The sequence below is a fragment of the Epinephelus fuscoguttatus genome, linkage group LG4, assembly GCF_011397635.1.
Source record: "Epinephelus fuscoguttatus linkage group LG4, E.fuscoguttatus.final_Chr_v1".
In the NCBI taxonomy this organism is placed as follows: Eukaryota; Metazoa; Chordata; class Actinopteri; order Perciformes; family Serranidae; genus Epinephelus; species Epinephelus fuscoguttatus.
The window spans coordinates 28,543,772-28,566,151 of record NC_064755.1 but is presented as its reverse complement, the minus strand read 5'-3'; the positions used below and the strand labels follow the sequence as shown (position 1 = coordinate 28,566,151).

Sequence of the window (22,380 nt, the reverse complement as noted above, 5' to 3'; positions counted from 1 at the left end):
ACTGACAACTGTTGGAGGAGCAGTTGAACTCTCCTCCCAGCTGAGAGCACGGAGCCCGGGAGACGGAGCAGCTTGGAAAAGTTTACCTCTGCCACTCTGGGGGTTATTAAAATGTTTAACCGTCTCTCTGCCGGCAGAGAAACTTTCTGAGGGCTCCTCGAGCGACTTTTAAGACATGGCAGCGTCTGAACTTTACGCCAAGGTAGGCTTATCGGATAAAGGTAGACTGTGACGGTTGTCCAACTCATTCAACGTATCCCTCTAGCTAAAGTTATGCTAGTTTATTTAGCGTTAAATATATCAGTCAGAAATTGTCGTTTACATGTGTCAGTCACTTAGAGCTGTTTACAGAACAATTATGGGTTTTATTAAATCTTATTTTATTGCTTTTTAATGTGTCAGCCACTTAAAATGTTCCGTATCCATCCACATTATACGCATGACTGCTGTCTGCTGACTTCAAGTTAGCTACCCTGCCATTTTCCCGTGGTACATGTCCCTGCTGTACTTTTACTGTACAAGACTGTGCTACTGTAAGTGCAGTGGTTGAGTGGCTCTGACCCCCCCCCCCCGTGTCCATCAGTATGCCCGTGTATGGCTGCCAGATGCAACAGACGTGTGGAAGTCAGCAGAGCTTATCAAAGACTACACTCCTGGCGACCTGAAGCTGACTGTGCAGCTGGATGATGGCACGGTGAGACAGGCAAATGCCACACACACACACACACATACACACACACACACACACACACACACAGAGGGAGATAGATGCACTGAGGTGGAAATGGGTGTGTGATGTTCTGTCAGAGAGCCATGCACATATTTCTCTGCAAGAACACTGGCAATGGAGCGTCATAAATCTCTGTGTACTGTGGGATTATTTGAGGCAGCTGTGGTGTTTGGTAAATGCACATAGATTCCCAGACAAGACAAACACCTTGAGCCTTTGTATTCAACTCTGCGACAATGTTGAATATAAGAAGCCAGTGTAATGCTTCGGGTGTTTAATAGGTGGAATAATAGATGAAAACTTGTAAACAGTAAGTTTTACTCTCAGCACTGTTGGTACCTGCAGCTGTGATGTCGAGTTTGGGCATGCACACCAGGTATGGAAATAAGGCCAAAGCATTATCATGAGTGAACAAGCCAAGCACAGTGTTTGCTAGTTAGCTTTCACACAAAGTACTGATGCTACTTATTTTACTTTTTTTGTCTTATTTCCACTGTTTGTCCTAACATATTTTGCAATTTCTTTTAAATTAAAAGCAACTTACTGTCTTTAGTCTCATAGCTAACTTCTTGTGTCTTTCTAGGAGGTGGAACACAAGATAGACCCCAGAACCAACGACCTTCCACCGCTAAGAAACCCTAACATCCTGGTGGGGGAAAATGACCTCACATCTCTCAGCTACCTCCACGAGCCTGCAGTGCTACACAACCTTAAAGTGCGCTTTATCGACTCCAAGTTGATTTACACATACTGTGGTAATGAGCTTCATCCCCTTTGACTCACACTATCACTGTCACTGCAGACTTTGGAGCCCTGCTCACTGTACGCTCTGATATAATCTACAGTACATCATGCTGATTATTGTGGTGCGGGCTCCTCTTAAAGGAACACACACTGTGACTCCATGACTCCAGTTAGGGCTCACTGTTCATTAATCTAAATCCATGTCAGATAACTTATGTTTATGCTATTTTAATAGAGTTAAATTGAGAATTTTTCCCCTTGTGGTATTTAGGTATTGTCCTGGTTGCTATTAACCCTTATGAGAACCTGCCCATCTATGAAGCTGACATCATCAATGCCTACAGTGGGCAGAACATGGGGGACATGGACCCCCATATATTTGCAGTGGCAGAGGAAGCATACAAACAAATGGCCAGGTGTGGTAACTTCACAATACATTTAATTTTGCATTTCAGAGCCAATCAAATGTTACTTTCCTTTTACGCTTGTACTGTTTATTTATTTAAGCTGATATTTGGGTTGTATGTCATCCAGGACTGGGTATTGGCACTAGATACATTCAAGGTATCGCCCAAAATAATAGCGCCAATTAGAATTGGAAGTTTTCCAATCAAATGATACCTGCATTCAACCCTTTTTGGTCCCAGATCTAGAAATAAATGACTGTATATGGTTTTGCTTGTAACTAATCACCCCATTCCTCATTTTAATGTTGTGTATGATTGGCCCACTACTGCAGAAGTTGAGCGCCATGTATTTGTCAGAGTTGTTTGATATACAGTACAGGCCAAAAGTTTGGACACACCTTCTCATTCAATGCGTTTTCTTTATTTTCATGACTATTTACATTGTAGATTCTCACTGAAGGCATCAAAACTATGAATGAACACATGTGGAGTTATGTACTTAACAAAAAAAGGTGAAATAACTGAAAACATGTTTTATATTCTAGTTTCTTCAAAATAGCCACCCTTTGCTCTGATTACTGCTTTGCACACTCTTGGCATTCTCTCCATGAGCTTCAAGAGGTAGTCACCTGAAATGGTTTTCCAACAGTCTTGAAGGAGTTCCCAGAGGTGTTTAGCACTTGTTGGCCCCTTTGCCTTCACTCTGCGGTCCAGCTCACCCCAAAACATCTCGATTGGGTTCAGGTCCGGTGACTGTGGAGGCCAGGTCATCTGCCGCAGCACTCCATCACTCTCCTTCTTGGTCAAATAGCCCTTACACAGCCTGGAGGTGTGTTTGGGGTCATTGTCCTGTTGAAAAATAAATGATCGTCCAACTAAACGCAAAGCGGATGGGATGGCATGTCGCTGCAGGATGCTGTGGTAGCCATGCTGGTTCAGTGTGCCTTCAATTTTGAATAAATCCCCAACAGTGTCACCAGCAAAACACCCCCACACCATCACACCTCCTCCTCCATGCTTCACAGTGGGAACCAGGCATGTGGAATCCATCTGGTCACCTTTTCTGCGTCTCACAAAGACACGGCGGTTGGAACCAAAGATGTCAAATTTGGACTCATCAGACCAAAGCACAGATTTCCACTGGTCTAATGTCCATTCCTTGTGTTTCTTGGCCCAAACAAATCTCTTCTGCTTGTTGCCTCTCCTTAGCAGTGGTTTCCTAGCAGCTATTTGACCATCAAGGCCTGATTCGCGCAGTCTCCTCTTAACAGTTGTTCTAGAGATGGGTCTGCTGCTAGAACTCTGTGTGGCATTCATCTGGTCTCTGATCTGAGCTGCTGTTAACTTGTGATTTCTGAGGCTGGTGACTTGGATGAACTTATCCTCAGAAGCAGAGGTGACTCTTGGTCTTCCTTTCCTGGGTCGGTCCTCATGTGTGCCAGTTTCGTTGTAGCGCTTGATGGATTTTGCGACTCCACTTGGGGACACATTTAAAGTTTTTGCAATTTTCCGGACTGACTGACCTTCATTTCTTAAAGTAATGATGGCCACTCGTTTTTCTTTAGTTAGCTGATTGGTTCTTGCCATAACATGAATTTTAACAGTTGTCCAATAGGGCTGTCGGCTGTGTATTAACCTGACTTCTGCACAACACAACTGATGGTCCCAACCCCATTGATAAAGCAAGAAATTCCACTAATTAACCCTGATAAGGCACACCTGTGAAGTGGAAACCATTTCAGGTGACTACCTCTTGAAGCTCATGGAGAGAATGCCAAGAGTGTGCAAAGCAGTAATCAGAGCAAAGGGTGGCTATTTTGAAGAAACTAGAATATAAAACATGTTTTCAGTTATTTCACCTTTTTTTGTTAAGTACATAACTCCACATGTGTTCATTCATAGTTTTGATGCCTTCAGTGAGAATCTACAATGTAAATAGTCATGAAAATAAAGAAAATGCATTGAATGAGAAGGTGTGTCCAAACTTTTGGCCTGTACTGTATATTTAAAAATATTTTAGTAATTTGAACATTTTCAAAATGTATATTTATAGAAATTATCTGGATAGAGAGGAGTGGTGTAGGTATTTTACACAACTGAACACTTTTATTCACATGACAGGTATTGAATGAAGTAAAAAAAAAAAAAAAAAGTATTATAAAATTATACTCAGCTTCATGTCATCACATATTTTCACACAGAGATGAAAGAAACCAGTCCATTATAGTGAGTGGAGAGTCGGGAGCTGGCAAAACTGTCTCTGCTAAGTACGCTATGCGTTACTTTGCCACTGTCAGCTGCTCCTCGGGTGAGGCCAACGTCGAGGAGAGAGTCCTCGCCTCCAACCCCATCATGGAGGTAACATTTAACACTGAGGGAAAATAAGATGAAGCATAAAATGACAAAGGTTACTGAGAGCCTTTTGTGTGTTTCTTCTAGGCTCTTGGGAACGCCAAGACAACACGGAATGACAACAGCAGTCGCTTTGGGAAGTACATTGAGATTGGGTTCGATAAGAGGCATTGTATTATTGGAGCTAACATGAGGACCTACTTACTGGAAAAGTCTAGAGTTGTGTTTCAGGTAAATTTCACTGCTATGATTTGAACTCACATGTCTGTGTGTGACTCAGTGTCAGAATGTGGTCAGCTCTCCTTATCTTTCTATAATCTATGTTTCTGCTGGCAGTTAATGGATTTGAAACACTCAAGTGCATGTAAAATGTAACGCGTATATCTTAGCAACGTATTAACAAACAACATAACACATAGTTTAGCCTGCCCAGCCTTGACTCAGGAAGATGACAACATATTGGATTTTTTAAGCAACTGTGAACTATTTTATACTATCAGTTTAAGCAATGTGCTTGCAGAGAGCTATTAATTTCACTGTATATGTTTGCAGTAATTGTGTAATTTACTTTGTTTACATTGTGTGTCTCTTTGCACTACTTTTAGGCCCCTGAAGAAAGGAATTACCATATATTCTACCAGCTGTGTGCCTCTTCACATTTACCAGAGTTCAAAGCCTTCAAGTTAGGTATGACAGTAACCAACATAAGCAGTCTTTTTAGCAGGATTTTAAAACAAAAAAAACAGATCTATATAGTCTATCTAGAACAATAGTTTATATGACTGATTAATGTTTGAAGGTTGCGCAGATGACTTCCACTGTACTAACCAGGGTCAGAGCCCAGTCATAGATGGTGTGGATGATGCCAATGACATGTGCAATACCAGGAGGGCCTTCTCACTGTTAGGTGAGTAAGTTTTGTATTTTCAACATGTTGAATGGACAGCACTTTACATATATATTTTCTGTCTCTGGTTGACATGATTGATCATTATTTCTAATTTTATTGTTCTGTTTTCATTGTAGGAATCAGTGAAAGTGATCAAATGGCAATTTACCAAATTCTGGCAGCTATTCTCCATCTTAGCAACGTGGAGGTGAAAGAGCAGTCAGCAGACAAAAGCAGCATCTTGGTAAACACTGAAACACAGATCTGTACCTGTTCAGGCATTATCGTGAAAGGACTTAAATGATTGTGAATCAGTTAGTCATGCTGTGTTACCTTTAATTTGTGAAGAAAACTTTGTTTTTCTTGTGGGCCTTCACGGAAAATGGCAAAGATATTGATTTATTGATTAATTGGGGACCATGTTTAACAACAGTAGAACAGTATCAGAACATCTGGTTGCAAACTCTCACACAATTCCTGCAGTATAATCCAGTTCACGTTTATCCATCTTTATGCTCAGTACTCTCAAACACATGCATTTTCTCTGGCTTTGATGAGAGAATAGATAAGTTTCAAATTCAGTTCAGTTTTAAATACTAAATACTTCTAGTGAAAAAGCACGTGTTTGGGAAATACTGAGCATGTGACTGTAATTGGATAAATGAGACTTGGATTACACTGCACGAGTTGTGTGAATCAATAAATCAATATGTTTGCCATTTTCCTTGAAGGCATGCAAGAAAAACAAACTTCTTTTTACAAATTCAAGGTAACACAGCATGACTTATTAATTAATATGCAAATGGTCATTTTGTTGGTGAAGAACTCCTTTGATGTGTTTCCAGCCAGACAATGCCCACCTGATGGTGTTCTGTGAGCTGATGGGGGTGCCCTGTGAAGAAATGGCCCACTGGTTATGTCACAGGAAACTCCAAACGACCACAGAGACCTTCGTCAAGTCCGTCTCCAAAATGAATGCTATCAATGGCCGAGATGCTCTGGCCAAACACATCTACGCCAGACTCTTCAGCTGGATTGTGGGCAGTATTAACATCGCCTTAAAGTCCACAGCAAAACAACATTCCTTCATTGGTGTGCTTGATATTTATGGGTATGTTTTCATCTGCAGGTATGTGATGTTTTTTGTTCATTTCTGTACCCTGGATGATCAGTCATATTTTACTTCAAACATGTATTTTTCCTCAGGTTTGAAACATTTGAGATCAACAGCTTTGAACAGTTTTGCATCAATTACGCCAACGAGAAGCTTCAACAACAGTTCAACCTGGTATGTGTCTTTCTTGCTCAGTGTATTTATTTTGTAGCTAAAATGTACATGTAAGTCATTTTCAGCTGTCACCCCCCCAGCATGTCTTCAAACTGGAGCAAGAGGAGTACATGAAAGAGGAGATCCCCTGGACATTGATTGACTTTGACGACAACCAGCCTTGTATTGATCTCATTGAGGCCAAGCTGGGTGTTCTGGACCTTCTGGATGAGGAGTGCAAGGTAAAAGGCAGTTTTACTTTTTTCTTTTCAGTTACTTTCCACTGGAGGAATCACCACAATGCTATGTTTGGAGGTTATGAGTAATTCCATGAATAACTGATGTGTCAGCTCTTCCTGTTTCCATAGATGCCCAAAGGCTCTGACGACACATGGGCCCAGAAACTGTATAACACCCTCCTGAAGCAGAACGCTCACTTTGATAAACCCAGGTTATCAAATAGAGCTTTCATCATCCTCCACTTTGCAGACAAGGTAAAACATGACTGTATGTCTCATGGTGCATCTCAGTGGTCAGCAGATGTGTGACTCATGTCTTCTAACGAAGAGCACCACAAGTGTTGAGTGTGAAATTGTCCTCACTTTGGCTGCAAAGTCAAAATTATATGCTTTCACCACAGATGTTTGATGGTTTTTTTTTTTTACTAGCTCAGTACTAATTCAGTTCTCCTCAGACTCTGAATGATGAATGTGACCTTTACTTTTCCAGTCAAAGAACACTGTGTGACCTGGTCCTTTGTGCCTAGGTGGAGTACCAGTGTGAGGGTTTCCTGGAGAAAAACAAGGACACAGTCAATGAGGAGCAGATAAATGTGTTGAAAAAGAGCAAGGTGAAATGCTTTATAAATGGTTCACAATATTTGAACTTTTTAATTAGTCAGTTTAAGGAGGTAACAGCAGTTCAGTGTCAACGCCTCCTCAACTCTGAGCATATTATTTTAAGTATATTTGTGTGTTGCAAGTCCCTGGGCACACACCCTAGAATTGTTCAACCACAACCATTGGAGGAAATACACCCACTTTTGAATGTCAGATTGAAAACACTGCCATCTGCTGTTCAGTGATAACTTTGCATTTCGTCCCTTTGATATCTGAAAAATGATCTTTTTAGGTCGACTGGCTGGTGAAGCTGTTTGAGGATGATGAGAAGGCAACAAGTTCTACAAACAAGCGTAGTAGTGTCACTGGGAGGGCCGGTCCGACTCAGAGGGATAATAAGAAGACTGTGGGATTTCAGGTGAGAGCACAAAGAGCAGGCAACATCACATTGGTGGTGAGGGGAAATGCATGATTAAAAACTTCTCGTCACTGAAAATTATATTTAATGTAATTGTTTTCTCAGCTGGTTAGATTTAATTGCCTTTAAGGTAGTACATGATTAGTTGACTAGTTGATTAAATGCTGCCACACTCACTAGTTGGTACCAGAAATATTAGTCGATTCAGCTTTTTATTAAAATTTTATGTGATTGCACTCGCCCAATGAAAATGCTACTGTAAAAATCACATGTCCTAAAGAGTTATTTTTCTAAAGAATATTGTTTTCAATAAGTGATTTGTTAACTTTTAAAATACAGTAAACTAAAATACAGTGTTCATGAAAGTGCCGCATATTTCAGCAGCATTTAAAATACAATTTGGACATTAAAAAATGTGATTTACAATTTCAAATGGCCCTAATAATATATGCTCAATTTTGACTGTTTTCTGAGTGTTTTCTTACTTTAAGACTAGTTGACTAGTCTAAGTTTTCCACTTCTGTTTTAATGTCAGGAATATAAGTTGTTAGAAACATCCCCACTAAGGAAATAACTACTAAAAATGTATGACTGGATCACCCCTAAATGATTGTCATACAAAAATCTGATAACGCATGTTTAAACTAAAGTTCAAGCATTTTTTGCCTTTCATGTATTTCCATATTTACTTATGAAGGATTTATTGTTGTCTTTTTCTCAGTTTCGACAGTCTCTACATTTGCTGATGGACACACTAAACGCTACAACTCCTCACTACGTCCGCTGCATCAAGCCAAATGACCTTAAATCACCATTCACGTGAGAAAGATTTAACTTAGATTATCTGCAACTAGGACAGATGAAAGAGTATTACACTCATTTTTGTGGCGGGTGTTTTCATGAATGTTTTTATCTTTCATTTAGCTTGGATCCTGTGAGGGCAGTGCAGCAGCTTCGAGCATGTGGCATCCTGGAAACAATACGGATCTCTGCAGCAGGCTTCCCATCTAGGTAGCATATCAACAACAGCACCTGGTACAGAGCACAGGGCCATGGAAGATTTGTATGTTTAGAAGACGCAGACCTATGAAATTAACATATCCAACTTGTCTTATTTACATGAATATTGCAGATGGACCTATCAGGAATTCTTCTGTCGTTATCGGGTCCTTATGAAGCAGAAGGATGTGCTCTCTGACAGAAAGCAAACCTGCAAGAATCTTCTGGAAAAACTTGTAAAGGTATGTCTGAACTGTATGAAAGCATCCTCATAATGTCAGTAACAAAATAGATATAACATTCACAGACCCACTAAAATATTACGTATTATATTTGCTAATGTATATTCAATGTGGCTCCTAGGATGAGGATAAGTATCAGTTTGGCAAAAGCAAGATCTTCTTCAGGGCTGGTCAGGTGGCTTACCTGGAGAAGCTGCGTTCAGACAAGCTGCGTATGGCTTGTGTCCGCATCCAGAAGACCATCCGCTGCTGGCTGGCTCGCAAGAAGTACCTGAGGATGAGGGAATCTGCCATCACCATACAGAGACATGTACGGGGTCACCAGGCACGCTGGTGAGTGGAGACATTAAAACAGCAGCAGAATAAGAAGTTGACAGATAAAACAACTTGGAGCTGATCCAGCAAATTTCTTCCATGTTTGTTTTTCTCCTGTCAGCTATGTCAAGTTTCTGCGAAGAACCAGAGCAGCTGTTCTCATTCAGAAGAATGTGCGTATGTGGGTGGCCAGGAGACACTACCAGCAGCAGCGCTCTGCAGCTATCACTATTCAGTGCTGCTTGAGGGCTTACATGGCTAGAAAGCAGTACCATAAGGTAATGCCATTGGATAAGTTATAACTCCACACTTTTAAGGTTTCCTGTGCTTGAAGGTTTTGTAGTCAAAATTAAATTTTTATAACATAATTCCAGCAGGCAATCAGCATTAGCCTTGATTTCGCTTGCCTGTTGAGTATTTTTGAGTTTGATTAAGGTCAACCAATAGAGGAACCTGATAGTTGAATATTACAATGACCAAACTGGATTTAATGGGTGCCACAAAGAAAACAGGAATTAGTGCCTCATGAATATAACATGGAGAAGTTTCCAGCTCAAAGGAAGCACAGATGTGCCAGGTTCCGTTAGTAACATTGTTGAGGCAGCAAAGGCTTGTAGTGGCAGCACACAGAGTACACCAGATTGTTTTGCACTTCCTAAACCTTGATCGCTGTGTAGCAGTCTTAATCATTAAGTCATATGAATAGAGGCTGACAATATTCATACTAACCTTGTTGACCTTGTTAACACTTCTAACATAAATGGTATTTTAACTGATGTCATTCACATACAGTGCAACAGGAAGTAAACTGGGACACATGCTAAATGTTTTTATTTAACACTGTGAATGGACTGGCAACAAGTACGTGAGACTGAAACACACGATGGTAATGCAGATTACTTGATAAAAATGTGTTAGCACTTTTTACGTAGGCTTAATCTTACCATCAAGTTTAGGAGAGAATCCAAAATGTTTTACACCCGGCTGCTGGATTTTCACCTCACCTCTTGTATTCACTTGTTGCAAGTGTTGTCATTATCATTCCACTCATAAACCTGACTTAACTTTAACCTAAATATTTGTCTTTTTTCACAGTTGATGTTTGAGCAGAAAGCTATTGTCATCCAGAAATGGGTGAGAGGCTTGCTGGCTAGACAGCATTACAGACGCACCATGGCAGCCATCATCCTGCTGCAGAGCTGTGTACGTCGCATGAAGGCCAAGAGGGAATTAAAGAAGCTGAAAGTGGAGGCCCGCTCTGTGGAGCACTTCAAGAAGCTCAACATTGGCATGGAGAACAAGATTCTGCAGTTGCAGCACAAGATAAATGAGCAGGTGAGTATGAGCATCTAGTTTTGGCTGAGTTAAGTAGTTGTTTGCTCTGGAATCCAAAAAAATTAAACTGTTCCTGGAAAAATATTGGGTCATTGGGAGTTGTTGTATCACATGCACCGCATGCGTGTGTTTCCCCCCCCTGCAGCATAAAGAAAACAGAGAGCTCAGTGAGAGGCTGAATCTTGTGGAGAAGACTCAGACTACTGAGAGAGAGAAACAGAACAGAGAGATCGAAAATCTACGGAAATCAGAGCAGGAGACCAGAGCCAAGGCAGCGACGCTTCCCTCGCTGCTGGAGCAGCTCTCTTTCCTTCAGCAGGAGCTGGACAACACCCGCAGAGAGAAAGAAGACCTGGAAGAACAGACAAGAGTCTACAAGGAGCATACAAAACAGGTAGGTCTACTTCATCTAGATTTATCCAACTTGACTGACAGGCAACCCTAGAGTTTTCCGTATAGTTCTCTCTCTCTCTCTTTTTTTAATAATTATCTGGAATGGCAGTAGGCGAGGTTAATGACATAAAATTGGTGGAGATACATTTGCACCTTTTAATGACATTGGTTGAAATCATATTGGAGCCAGCACTGTTTTTTGCACACAAGGTCATACAGCAGCATTCTGTTTATTTTCCTCAGTGTTCAAGTCACCAATTAACTTATCTTTCATCCTCAAATTGAGTTTTCCTGAATTAGTGGGCTGTTTAGTTTTGTCTTATCTAAGTATGTTTATGTGGGCCAGGCATTTGCTTCTCCCCTTAGATGTGTGATCCCATGATCTTCTGCTTTTTTAAGCTGCCTGCTCATTTGTTTTATAATTTTTAAGACTGTTTGTCCAAAATCTCCTGGACAGAATGGAAACATCTGAATTACAAAAGGACAGAATGAAATGTAAAATATGAACTTGTCATTTTGACCCTTTGGGCATTTAATTAACCTATTTTGCTCCAGTTTTGTCATTTCCTAGAACCTCAAAAGATATAATGAATAAGAAAAAGACTAAGATTACATGATTTTGCCTCCTTTCTTTATCAGGTGGTAGAAGAACTTAATATGAAGAACAGCTTGCTGAACAGCGAGAAAGACGAACTGAACAAACTAATCCTGGAACAAGCTGATCACTTAACAGGTACTGAGCAGTTCACTTATAATATCCACAGTCTTTAAAGGTCCAGTTTGTAGGATTTAGGGGAATATAGTGGCAGAAAAGAATACAATATAATAAGTATGTTTTCTTGAGTGTATAATCACCTGAAAATAAGAATTGTGTTCTCATTACCTTTGAATGAGCCATTGATTTCTACATACAGAGCAGAGCCTCGTTCACAGAGTTCACCATGTTGCCCTACAGTAGCCCAGAGTGGACAAACAAACACTGGCTCTAGACAGGGCCATTGCTGTTTTTGCGTCGGCCACGCTAGCGCTTCTTTATGCTTGGCACACAGGAGAAGTTCCAATTAGTTGCAATCTGCAGCCTCACAATGAGATGCCACTAAATCCTATACAGTAGACCTTTAAGTAATGGCTGCATGTAAAATGAATGATAAACAAAACTGTTTTGTTTCAGATATTAAAACCATTGAGAATGCAAAACAGCTGGAAAAGGAATTAACTGAAGAGCGCTCTCGCTACCAAAGCCTGCTGAGTGAACACCTGCATCTGGAGGAGCGGCACAGAGACCTGAAGGAGGAGATGAATGTCAGCATTGTGAGGAACATTTAATTTAGCTTCATGGTGTTCACATTCATTGCAACAGTAGTTGTCATTTGATACATCTTGAGCATTGGCTTTTAACAACATGGGAATTTCAAGATTGTGCCACAAACGGACTCAGTTCAGTAGTTCTGTAGAGTACAGAGACACAGAAACCAGTTGCCTGTACAAACATGTAACAACGGGGCGTCTGTGAACAAATTATTTGTGACATTAGAAAAATGCTTATCATGATGAAACAGGTTTATGTCTGGCTACTTATTTCCTCTATAACATGGTTTTTTTTCTCACCCCTAACCAGAGTTCAAGCAAATCTGGTCACAAGAGGACGGACTCCAACTACAGCAGCAACTCATCTGAGTTCAGTCAGAGCTTAGGCTCTAGTGAGGGAGACAACAGCTCCATACAAACAGAGGTAATGTTGGAAACTACACAATATACTGGTTAGGGTTGGGTACCATTCACTTTTCTTTTTTTTTTAAGATATTTTTTGGGGCATTTTTAGCCTTTAATGGGTAGGACAGACAAGTGTGAAAGGGGGAGAGAGAGGGGGAGTGACATGCAGCAAAGGGCCACAGGCTGGAGTCGAACCCGGGCCGCTGCAGCAACAGCCTTGTACATGGGGCGCCTGCTCTACCACTAAGCCACCGACGCCCCAGGGTACCATTCACATTTAAACCAGCACTTGGTACCCAACAGTAGCTTTTTTCAGCTCTTAAGTCTCTCTGTAATAAAAAATAATATTTCCAGTTGTAAAAAATAAGTTCAGACTCCTTGATGTCAATATTATTTATTTAGAACATTTTAAACATCACACAAAAGAAAAACCCTCCCTACCTCCCTCTCCCCTGCCAAACCTGTCCCCACAACCTACAGCCTGTCACAGTCTGTCACCAGGGCATAACATGAGAATGCAAAGTGGTGTTGGGGAAAGACAAACACGCAAGCACGCACACATACACACACACACACACACACACACACACACACACACACACGGACACCAACCCAAACTGTCCATAAAGGACCAAATGAAACTGATGTTTTAATACAATATTAATGTTCTTAAATTTATATGTTACACTGAGCTAACAGACTCAAACAAAAGGCAGTTTGTGTTAACACCTTAAATTTGGAGCAGGCCTGAAACTGAAACTAAAGTTGGGCTCAATACAAATATAGCGTTGAGTGTTGTCTGTGTCGAGTTTTGAAAGGTGTAACCACATTTGCGACCACTTTCAGCTTGCTCTTACTCACCTTGACAAGCTCTCAGTTAGTGAAATTTGAGATCGATTGATTTATTGTGAATCTGCACTCTGTAGTACTGATGTAAATTGGTTACTACCCTGTAAAGCACCGAGTTCGGTACCCAACCCTACTCATGGTGCAGTACCAAAACAGCTTGAAAGTAGTACTTATACAGAAGTAGCCCAAAATGCGTCTTTTTGAGAATGAAATACTTGCTCCTCCTTAATTGTTAAAGGTGGCTGTAAAACATTTGTATTTTCTATATTGACTAAGAATAGCAGCTGTGTGGTGTAAATGGTCAATTACAAGGAAATCTTGTTTTCATGGTAAAACTTGGTGTCATCTACAATGCTGATGATAATACAACCACTATGAAGAGGCGTTTTTGGTTACAAAACACTGGACACTCATTCCTCGGAACAGCTATGGGAAGATTTTCTTCTGGCCTTGTCTGTGTAATAATCCTATTAGTGCAGCATTCTAGTTAGTTTGTGAAGAGATTTATCAGCCGATGCCTGCTCTGTTGTGTTAGGATGAGACCCAGGCGACGGTGGACCTGCCAGTCCTCCTGAAGCTCCAGAGGAGAGTGAAGGAACTGGAGCAGGACAAACATTCACTGCTGCAGCAGCTGGATAAGAAAGAAGAAGCCCAACAAGAAAAGGCAAAAGTATGGACTGAAACACCAATATTGGTCTTTAACATTACTAAACAGACAAAAGAGTTTTGTATCAACAAGCTATTAGTTATGTTGTGGTTGATATTTGTAGTTAAATGGTTGGTATTAACTTAATGTTTATACTTTTGTTAAAAGGAGGTGGAGAAGCAGAGAACAGCTGGCAGAGCAGAACTGGACTTGGAAACACTCAAGGTATTTATTTATTTATTTATTTACTTTTATTATCCCATTGAGATTGAAAATCTCCTTTACAGGAGAGACCTGGCCAAGGTAGCAGCCAATCTAAATACATTCAAATGCAACAAATACAACATATGATACAAAAATCCACAATAAAACAACTATTCAAACACAGTGGCTTCTCAAGAAAAACAAGCACGTCTTTCAGCACATTCTTTAAGACTGACTTCATCAGTGGATAAAAGTGTTTCTAATTTTAGATCTTTTTGAAGATTGTTCCATGCCCATGGTGCACAGTAGAAAAATGCAGTTTTCCCCAGATCTATTAAAACCCAGAGTTACATTATAAAGCATCCACTTGGAGGAGTATAACTGGTAACTACCAGAGCTGACACACAGAAGGGTGCAAAGGTAGGCTGGAAGTTTGCCCAGTATGACTCTATAGATAAAAACATACCAGTGCTGTTGTCTGCGAGTGGTCAACCCACCCGTCATAAAGAATGCAGTGATGAGTAAGGGACTTCGCATTTGTAATAAAACGTAGAGATGCATGGTATACTGAATCAATGCTACGTAAAATGGAGGAGGTTGCATGCAAATACAATATGTCACCATAATCAGTCACAGTTTTTTCTTAGCACTGAATGTAAAACAAGCTTTATTTCCAAAATAAAAGCCAAAATCTTAACTTTAAGCTTCATAACTAGAGTAGCAATTGTACATTAAATGAAAGCTTGTCATCTATCTATATACCCAAGCACTTGTATGAGGGCACCGTTTCAGTGGATATGCCATCAGAAGTGAACATGCTAAAATCATCGAGCTACTGTGAGGGAGCTTTTGAGGCCATGAACTTTGTTTTCTGAGCATTGTATGACTTTGTCAGGTACATTTGGGATCCAGGCAAGCTCTCATCCAACATCCAAAAAAGGAGATGTCCACAAAAAAAATTGTCTTATTAATAAACCTTAAAACAGTTTTTATTATAACTGATATTTGTATTGAAATACTGATGGCGAATAGAGACAAAAAATATTTGTTGATGTTTGATTTATTTGTGTTTCTCTGAATTTAGTGGAAACTGACAACTTTAGTGTTACTGTTAGCGCTGCTGTTGCAAAGACATCAGGGTTGCTTGCCTAGCAAATAATTAAACTAATGTCTGGGATTCAATAATAAATATTAACACACCCACCTGTAAGTATTTACACTCTGCAGTAAACAAAGATAGTATGGGTGAAACTACGGCTCGTATTCCAGCTCGTTAATACAGCAGCTCCGATGATGTCACTTAGGTGAGACAAAGTAAACTACCATTAGTACAAAGCAAACAGACCTGTAATGTAATAGACAGGCAAAATTATTGCACAGCTATGTGGACTGTCTAACATACTTTGATACTGTTTGGTAACTGGGGATAGCTACTGATAGCTACCACGATTTACAGTGGTTAATGTCGTTCCTTTGTGCCATAAATCAACACTTAAATTTCCTGGTAGATCATACAAAAGGCAGACAGAATGACATAGTGAAAGTGACACTTATAGTGAACCATTGTTATTCAGTATTCTATAGCCATTACAGAGTGCATCAGCAGTTACGTCAAATAATAAGTTAAAGCAAAAAACTTGTCTAATCCCACTTTAATGCAGCGGCAAGAACTGGAGTCTGAGAACAAGAAGCTGAAGCAGGATCTAAATGAACTGCGGAAGTCTCTGACTAATGAGAGTAGTGAACTGGCGCCCCCTGCCCCTGGCTCTCTGCCCTACAACATACTGCTGGATCAGCTTGATTCTTCCAATGAGGAGCTGGAGATGCGAAAAGAGGAAGTGCTGCTCCTTCGGTCGCATATGGTCCGCCAAGAGGCTCTGAAACATAAGGTGAGAAAGTGAATTATGTTCTTACATTTATTAAATTCTTTATTTTTTGTCAGTATTTAGCATTTAGTGCATCTGACAACACCTGATATAATTTATCCCATATGAACCGACCTCTAGGACTCTGCGCTTGGCGAAGGTGTGAAGTTAGAGCTAAGTGAAATGCCTTCATTTCAAGACGTTGACAGGTAAGACAATGTGGCTCTCACTCCAGTTTAAATCCATCAGGTGGTACCGTTAGTGTTATATAAGGTTTGTGATGCTGTTCCTCAGATCTGAAATCCACACACTGAATGAAGATGGAGAGCTGTGGCTGGCTTACGAAGGCTTGAAAGAGACCAACAGGTGATGACATAATATTCTGTACTTGGTTGGTGCATTCAAGCTTGTTAATGACACATGAAACTGAGTGCTATCCCTCCACCTTCCAGGCTTCTGGAGTGCCAGATGAGGGAGCAGGAGCGTGTTCACAATGAGGAGAATAAGAAGCTGGCTGAGGAGGTAAAAAAGTTGAAGGCTGAAAAGGAGCAACAGCAGAAGCTACTGGCCCAGAGCCTCCTCCTGCCTGAAGATGCTCGTATCGATGCGAGCCTAAAGCATGAGATCACACGGCTCACCAATGAGAACCTGGTGGGTCTGCTCACTGGTCACAATCTGGATCATTTAGCCTTTTATCAGTTATTATGTAATTATTTTCACAATGCAGAGCTCCTTCATGAAAAACAGTTAAAGCTCATTTATGCTCAACATTAGATTCATATACAGACTCTGACGTCGTCTGTATTTGTGCACATTTTCAGAAGAGTCAGGAAAGTATTTTTATGATTTTAGACTTTTCAAGAGTTTCTACAGGTCAAAAAAGTTCTCTGCTTGTTGCTATTTACAGATGTTTTAATTGAACAGTTTTATGATTAACACTTCAAAACTGTATGAGAGTTTGGTTTGCCCTCACTCTAATCTACTATGTTTCCATCCTTTTAGGAACTCATGGAGCAGCAGGAGCAACAAGACAAAAACATGCGCAAGCTGAAAAAACAACTTAAACTTTACATGAAAAAAGTTGAAGATTTTGAAGGTAATCACCAGGCACTGACTGTGTTCATATTAGGGGTGGGCAGGTCGATACCAAAATATTGATACTACAGATACTAAGTTTTTGTTTTGAAGATCGATTCTAGCGTCAATAGGATCAATACCAAAACAGGTCAGGTTCAAACTGGTCCTTATTAGCTGTGACTTTAGCAGACTGATTATTCACCTCATAAATCATGATACAGTGCTCTCCTCTACATAAAAATACATAAGCCGCTAATAATAAAAAGTATCTGTATCAGTATTGGCATTTCTGGCCCTGTTTTACTTGATTCTAGCTTGAAACCAAATTTTGTGGTATTGCCCACCCTTAGTTCACACAGTACATTTGTCTAGATGGTTTTAGCACAGCATCAATCCTGTCATTTCTTACATTGTGTCTCTGTTGTGTTTAGCAAACGCTCAGCAAAAGAATAAAGCCCCTGTGATGACGACTCCAGGCAAAGCAGTGAATATCACCCGCAAGGAGAAAGAGTATCGGGGCATGTTGGAGTACAGGGAGGGTGACGAGAGCCGCCTGCTTAAGAGTCTGGTCGTAGGTATGTTAAACCTGTTTTGCTGGAGCAAATAATTTTCTGAAGTGTTTTTAGAACTGCATGCAAATGTTTTTCATTGATAGACACATCATTTGGTAAATAGTAAATAAACTGCATTTATATAGAGCTTTTTTAGTCTTAGTTACCACTCATAGTCCTTCACAACAATGTTCACACATTCATGCACAGGTAGCTGAGGCTACCATGCAAAGTGCCACCTGCTCATCAGATATTTAGGGATAATAAAGATAAGGAAAAACTACCCCCCAAAAAAACCTTTAATAAGGTAAAAAAAAATGGTAGAAACCTCAGGAAGCGCAACTGAGAAGGTGTCCCTCCTCCAGCATGGACAGACGTACAATAGATGTCATGTTACAGAACAGATTAACATGATAAAATTACAGTAATCAATATCTTGTCCATGGATATTGAGAAATATAGACTGCAAGAGTCAGGGATCGAACCACTGCTCTGGATGACCTCATTAAGATACTGTAATCTTTTCAGATCTGAAGCCTCGTGGTGTCGCAGTCAGCTTCACCCCTGGGCTCCCAGCTTACATCATCTTCATGTGCGTGCGATATGCAGACAATGTGAATGATGATCAGAGACTCAGCACTCTGCTCAATTCCACCATCAGCAGCATCAAAGGCGTCATTAAGGTGCAGTATATGACTTTGATGTGTGTAAAGAAAGTGACTGATGCTTTTATTGTGAATTAATTTTGATCCTGTTTTTATAGAGGAGAGGAGGTGATTTTGAAGTGGTGTCCTTCTGGCTGGCCAACACATGCCGGTTCATGCACTGTCTCAAGCAGTACAGTGGGGATGAGGTAAGCTTCAGAGGGCTTTGAGTTATGTTTATAGCTGCACATCCCTTAATTAACCCTGGATGTCTGTACAACCTCTGTTTACTGTAGGCTTTCATTCAGTACAACACTCCTAAGCAGAACGAGCACTGCCTGGCCAACTTTGAACTGTCAGAGTACCACCAAGTTTTTGGTGATCTAGCCATTCAGATTTACCGCCAGCTCATCAAATGCATAGAGGACACCCTGCAGCCCCTGATTGGTGAGGAGAACTAATGTCACTATACGTATTAACTAACATAGTGTTCATAACACTCACATAAAATGTATTTTTCCTGTAGTGGCGAGCATGCTGGAGCAAGAGACGATCCAGGGTGTTTTGGGGTCCAAACCGACAGGCCTGAGAAAGAGAAGCACCAGTTTCCATGAGGCTGTTACAGTGGAAGTCCTGCTGCAGCGTCTTAGCCTCCTCCACACCACCATGAATCAGCACGGGATGGACATGGAGCTCATAAAACAGCTAGTCAAGCAGCAGTTTTACATCATCTGTGCAGTCACGCTCAACCACCTGCTGCTGCGGAAGGACATGTGCTCCTGGAGTAAAGGCCTGCAGATCAGGTAATGCACAGAACGATCACTGGTCATTTGTTGTACTTAAAGCAATGAAATAGTAGGGGCAGACAAGTGTGGACTGAAGTGTGTCTGGATTGAGCCCTTGCTTACATCAGGCAACATGGAAAGGGTCAGCTAGTCAATTTTTGTCCCAGACATATGAGTACACACTGTGATAGGACAACCTGGTTTTGGACAGTGAATAACATTTTGCACATTCATATTTTAATAACTGCAGTAAATAATTTTCTCTGTCATACAGGCAGCACTTGTTCATGAACATTAACCTTCCTCTGGTGTCACAGAACAGATGTCAGATTGGACCTTGCTTGACAGTACCTCGGTTCCGTCTCAATTGTTTGTCCAATGCCTCTGGCTTCAGGTACAATGTTTGGCAGTTGGAGGAGTGGCTGGCGGAGAGGGGGCTGACAGACTGCGGTGCCAAGGAGACTCTGGAGCCTCTTGTACAAGCTGCACAGCTCCTGCAGATCAAGAAGAAGACTCAGGCAGACGCCCTCGCTATCTGCAACATGTGCTCTGCACTCACCACAGTACAGGTCCGTCATCAGTAAATTCTCAGCCTTTTTAATCTCTGTACATGATGATGATGTGCTGCTGGTGTTTGATAGTTGTGTCTTTTCTTTTTGCAGATTGTGAAAGTGTTGACTCTGTACACTCCGGTGGTTGAGTTTGAAGAACGAGTGTCCACCACATTCATCACAATGATTAAAGTGAGTAGAGGTTTTGTAGGTGTGGACAAGATTGCCGGCTTCTTTGACACTTACGGGCAAATTCACAAAAGGATCGCACAGCTTTTGCAGCTGCTAAACCTGCACATATGAGACAAAAAGAAACTGTGTAATGCTCAAAGCACCCACAAAGGGTGAAATGCACCCCTAACTGTGCTGCTGGGCAAATAGCATCCTGGTGCTCCTGCGCTAATTACACATTTAAACTGGGTAATGTAAATACATGTGGTGCAAACTGTTATCATTCAGTTACTTTACTAGGTTTTTAGAACAACCAAGTAACAAGAAACATGGAGCATGTACACTCCATAGTTTCATTACACATGTACGAAAATGTCTCGAAAATCTTGTCCCAAAACTGTCCCATCCTTTGGCATGCCCGAAATGAGTGGAAAAGAAATTCTGGATACATTTGGTGCAAACTGGCCCAGTTCTATGCATCTTCAGAGAGTTGGTGATAGTTGCTGACAGACAGTGATATTAAATCCCAAACACATTTTCTCTCTGTCACGATCAGATGCCTTGCCTCTGCCCCCTCTCAGTCAGGACTCGTAGCTCACAATCTGAACATTTTCAGCTTTCTTCTTCTCTCTGCCACTGCTCTGCCCTCTGTGTTCTTGGCACAAAGGGACCATTTATACTTTGCCACATAGATAATAACAATCAGATGCAAAATAAGGGCAAATTGAACTCAGCTGCAAAACTCTGTGGGCATGTTTGTGCTGTTCTATTTCTAATATCTTTTGTGGATCAAACCTCGAGACAAACAGCAACTGATGCACAATTCATGGTCCTGTCAGTCACTGCAATCCATCCATTATAGATTTGCTCTTTAGTCTTGTGTTCACTAAGGCTGTTTATCATGTTTTTCTACTCAATCTGTTTTTTTTTTCACATTTCAGGACCTTTTGAAAGACAGAGTCGATTCCTCCACTCTGATGATGGATGCCAAGAAGATCTTTTCCGTCACCATCCCCTTCACACCTTCCTCTGTGGCTCTGGAGGCCATCCAGATCCCTGCTAGCCTCAATCTGGGCTTCCTCGCCCGCATCTAGACCAGACACTTCTTGCACTTAAATCTGTTTACCAGAGTAAAAACACCCAATACTGTTTTTCACCGAAGCTTCTACCAGTGTTGTATGTTTTCACTCTCACTGTTTACTGCAGGACTGCAGCAGAGTAAGGATAAATTGTTTACATACATCTATGTATTAACCTCTCAGCACTGCACAGCCAAAGACTCATAACTGTATGAATGGTGCAACTGCAAAGAAAGCATTTCAAAGGTCATCTCACGCTGCACTACATGTATCGCTGATACAGGTGTTGGTTTTATTTTGTAAAGTAATAGGTTCAATTTCCCAAAACTCAAGTAAGGAAATGTGACTTGTCACATCATGAAACACTGCTGAAATATTTATTTGATTATGGTAACAACATTTCAATCTGTCTGACGCACCTGTCACACATTCAGGTGTTTGGGGATTTGTTTCAAAAGACTTTTCACATGTTAACATGCAGATGTGTCTAATTGTTGGGATAGATAAATGTATCTAACAATGAGTCTCCACGGACAGATCTTTTAAACAAAGGCTAACTATGAGCTATGTTAAAATATTATGTGCATTTGTTGAAAACGTGTCAAGATAAAATTCTGTTTTATTTCTGTAACCGTTAATATATCAGGTGATGGTATTTATGTCAGTACAAGCTGAAGGAACAGGATATGACTCAAGTGTATATTTAACCAGTCTTCATGTTCTTGGTCATATTAAAGGCTGGCTTTTCAGTACGATGGTTTAAGTGCTTAAAATGCTACACAAAGAGTTTCACTTCCTTAACATGTGTTACTCATCTGGTACCTCAAGCTCTGACTTTTTCATAGTGCATTTATCACAGAGTCCCAGAGAAAATGTAAAATATTTTAATTAAGTTTTAGTTTTATTCTCTTAGTGGACATGGACACACTGCTTGAGTCATAGTTATGCAATAAGATGGACTTGTATTAACAGAAAAAATGTGCACTCTAATCCTAGTCTTTTTGGGAGAAGAGCTGTGAGACTAAATGCAAAGACTTAAAAACTCCTCTTTTTGAAAGTCCTCAACATCGAAAACTTTGGGGGATCTAGGATTAGGAAATATAGGCTACATGTACTGGACTGATGTAACTGACATTTTGCCGTCCAAACTAAGTGATATCTAGACCTCACCATGCGCTAAGCTGCAAGAGCATGTTTATCACTGCTCTATATTTGCATTTGCTTAACATATGAAAATGCCTAAAAGTTCATCACTGATTAATCTCAGTTTTTAGTGTCACAGCTGTGCACACCAGGAATGTGTTCATGTATTTCC

General features: G+C 40.7%; 1 protein-coding gene across 1 annotated transcript; it reads left to right on the top strand.

The window, feature by feature from the left end:
- The first annotated feature begins 10 nt into the window (after nucleotides 1–10).
- LOC125886841 (unconventional myosin-Va-like) lies at nucleotides 11–21,965 on the top strand. The gene is made up of 40 exons (XM_049573175.1): nucleotides 11–202; nucleotides 584–694; nucleotides 1,314–1,485; nucleotides 1,746–1,890; nucleotides 4,083–4,239; nucleotides 4,321–4,464; nucleotides 4,839–4,920; nucleotides 5,033–5,140; nucleotides 5,260–5,366; nucleotides 5,968–6,233; nucleotides 6,329–6,410; nucleotides 6,491–6,631; nucleotides 6,758–6,883; nucleotides 7,156–7,239; nucleotides 7,521–7,646; nucleotides 8,368–8,465; nucleotides 8,571–8,657; nucleotides 8,779–8,887; nucleotides 9,009–9,220; nucleotides 9,324–9,480; nucleotides 10,298–10,537; nucleotides 10,683–10,931; nucleotides 11,570–11,663; nucleotides 12,102–12,241; nucleotides 12,549–12,662; nucleotides 14,028–14,162; nucleotides 14,307–14,363; nucleotides 16,004–16,231; nucleotides 16,349–16,416; nucleotides 16,502–16,573; nucleotides 16,660–16,858; nucleotides 17,210–17,303; nucleotides 17,716–17,859; nucleotides 18,364–18,518; nucleotides 18,599–18,688; nucleotides 18,776–18,926; nucleotides 19,006–19,282; nucleotides 19,659–19,833; nucleotides 19,927–20,007; nucleotides 20,928–21,965. Exons 1-40 carry the CDS (start codon nucleotides 176–178, stop codon nucleotides 21,078–21,080), a joined length of 5,457 nt encoding a protein of 1,818 aa, XP_049429132.1. The 5' UTR covers nucleotides 11–175; the 3' UTR covers nucleotides 21,081–21,965.
- Nucleotides 21,966–22,380: the final 415 nt, after the last annotated feature.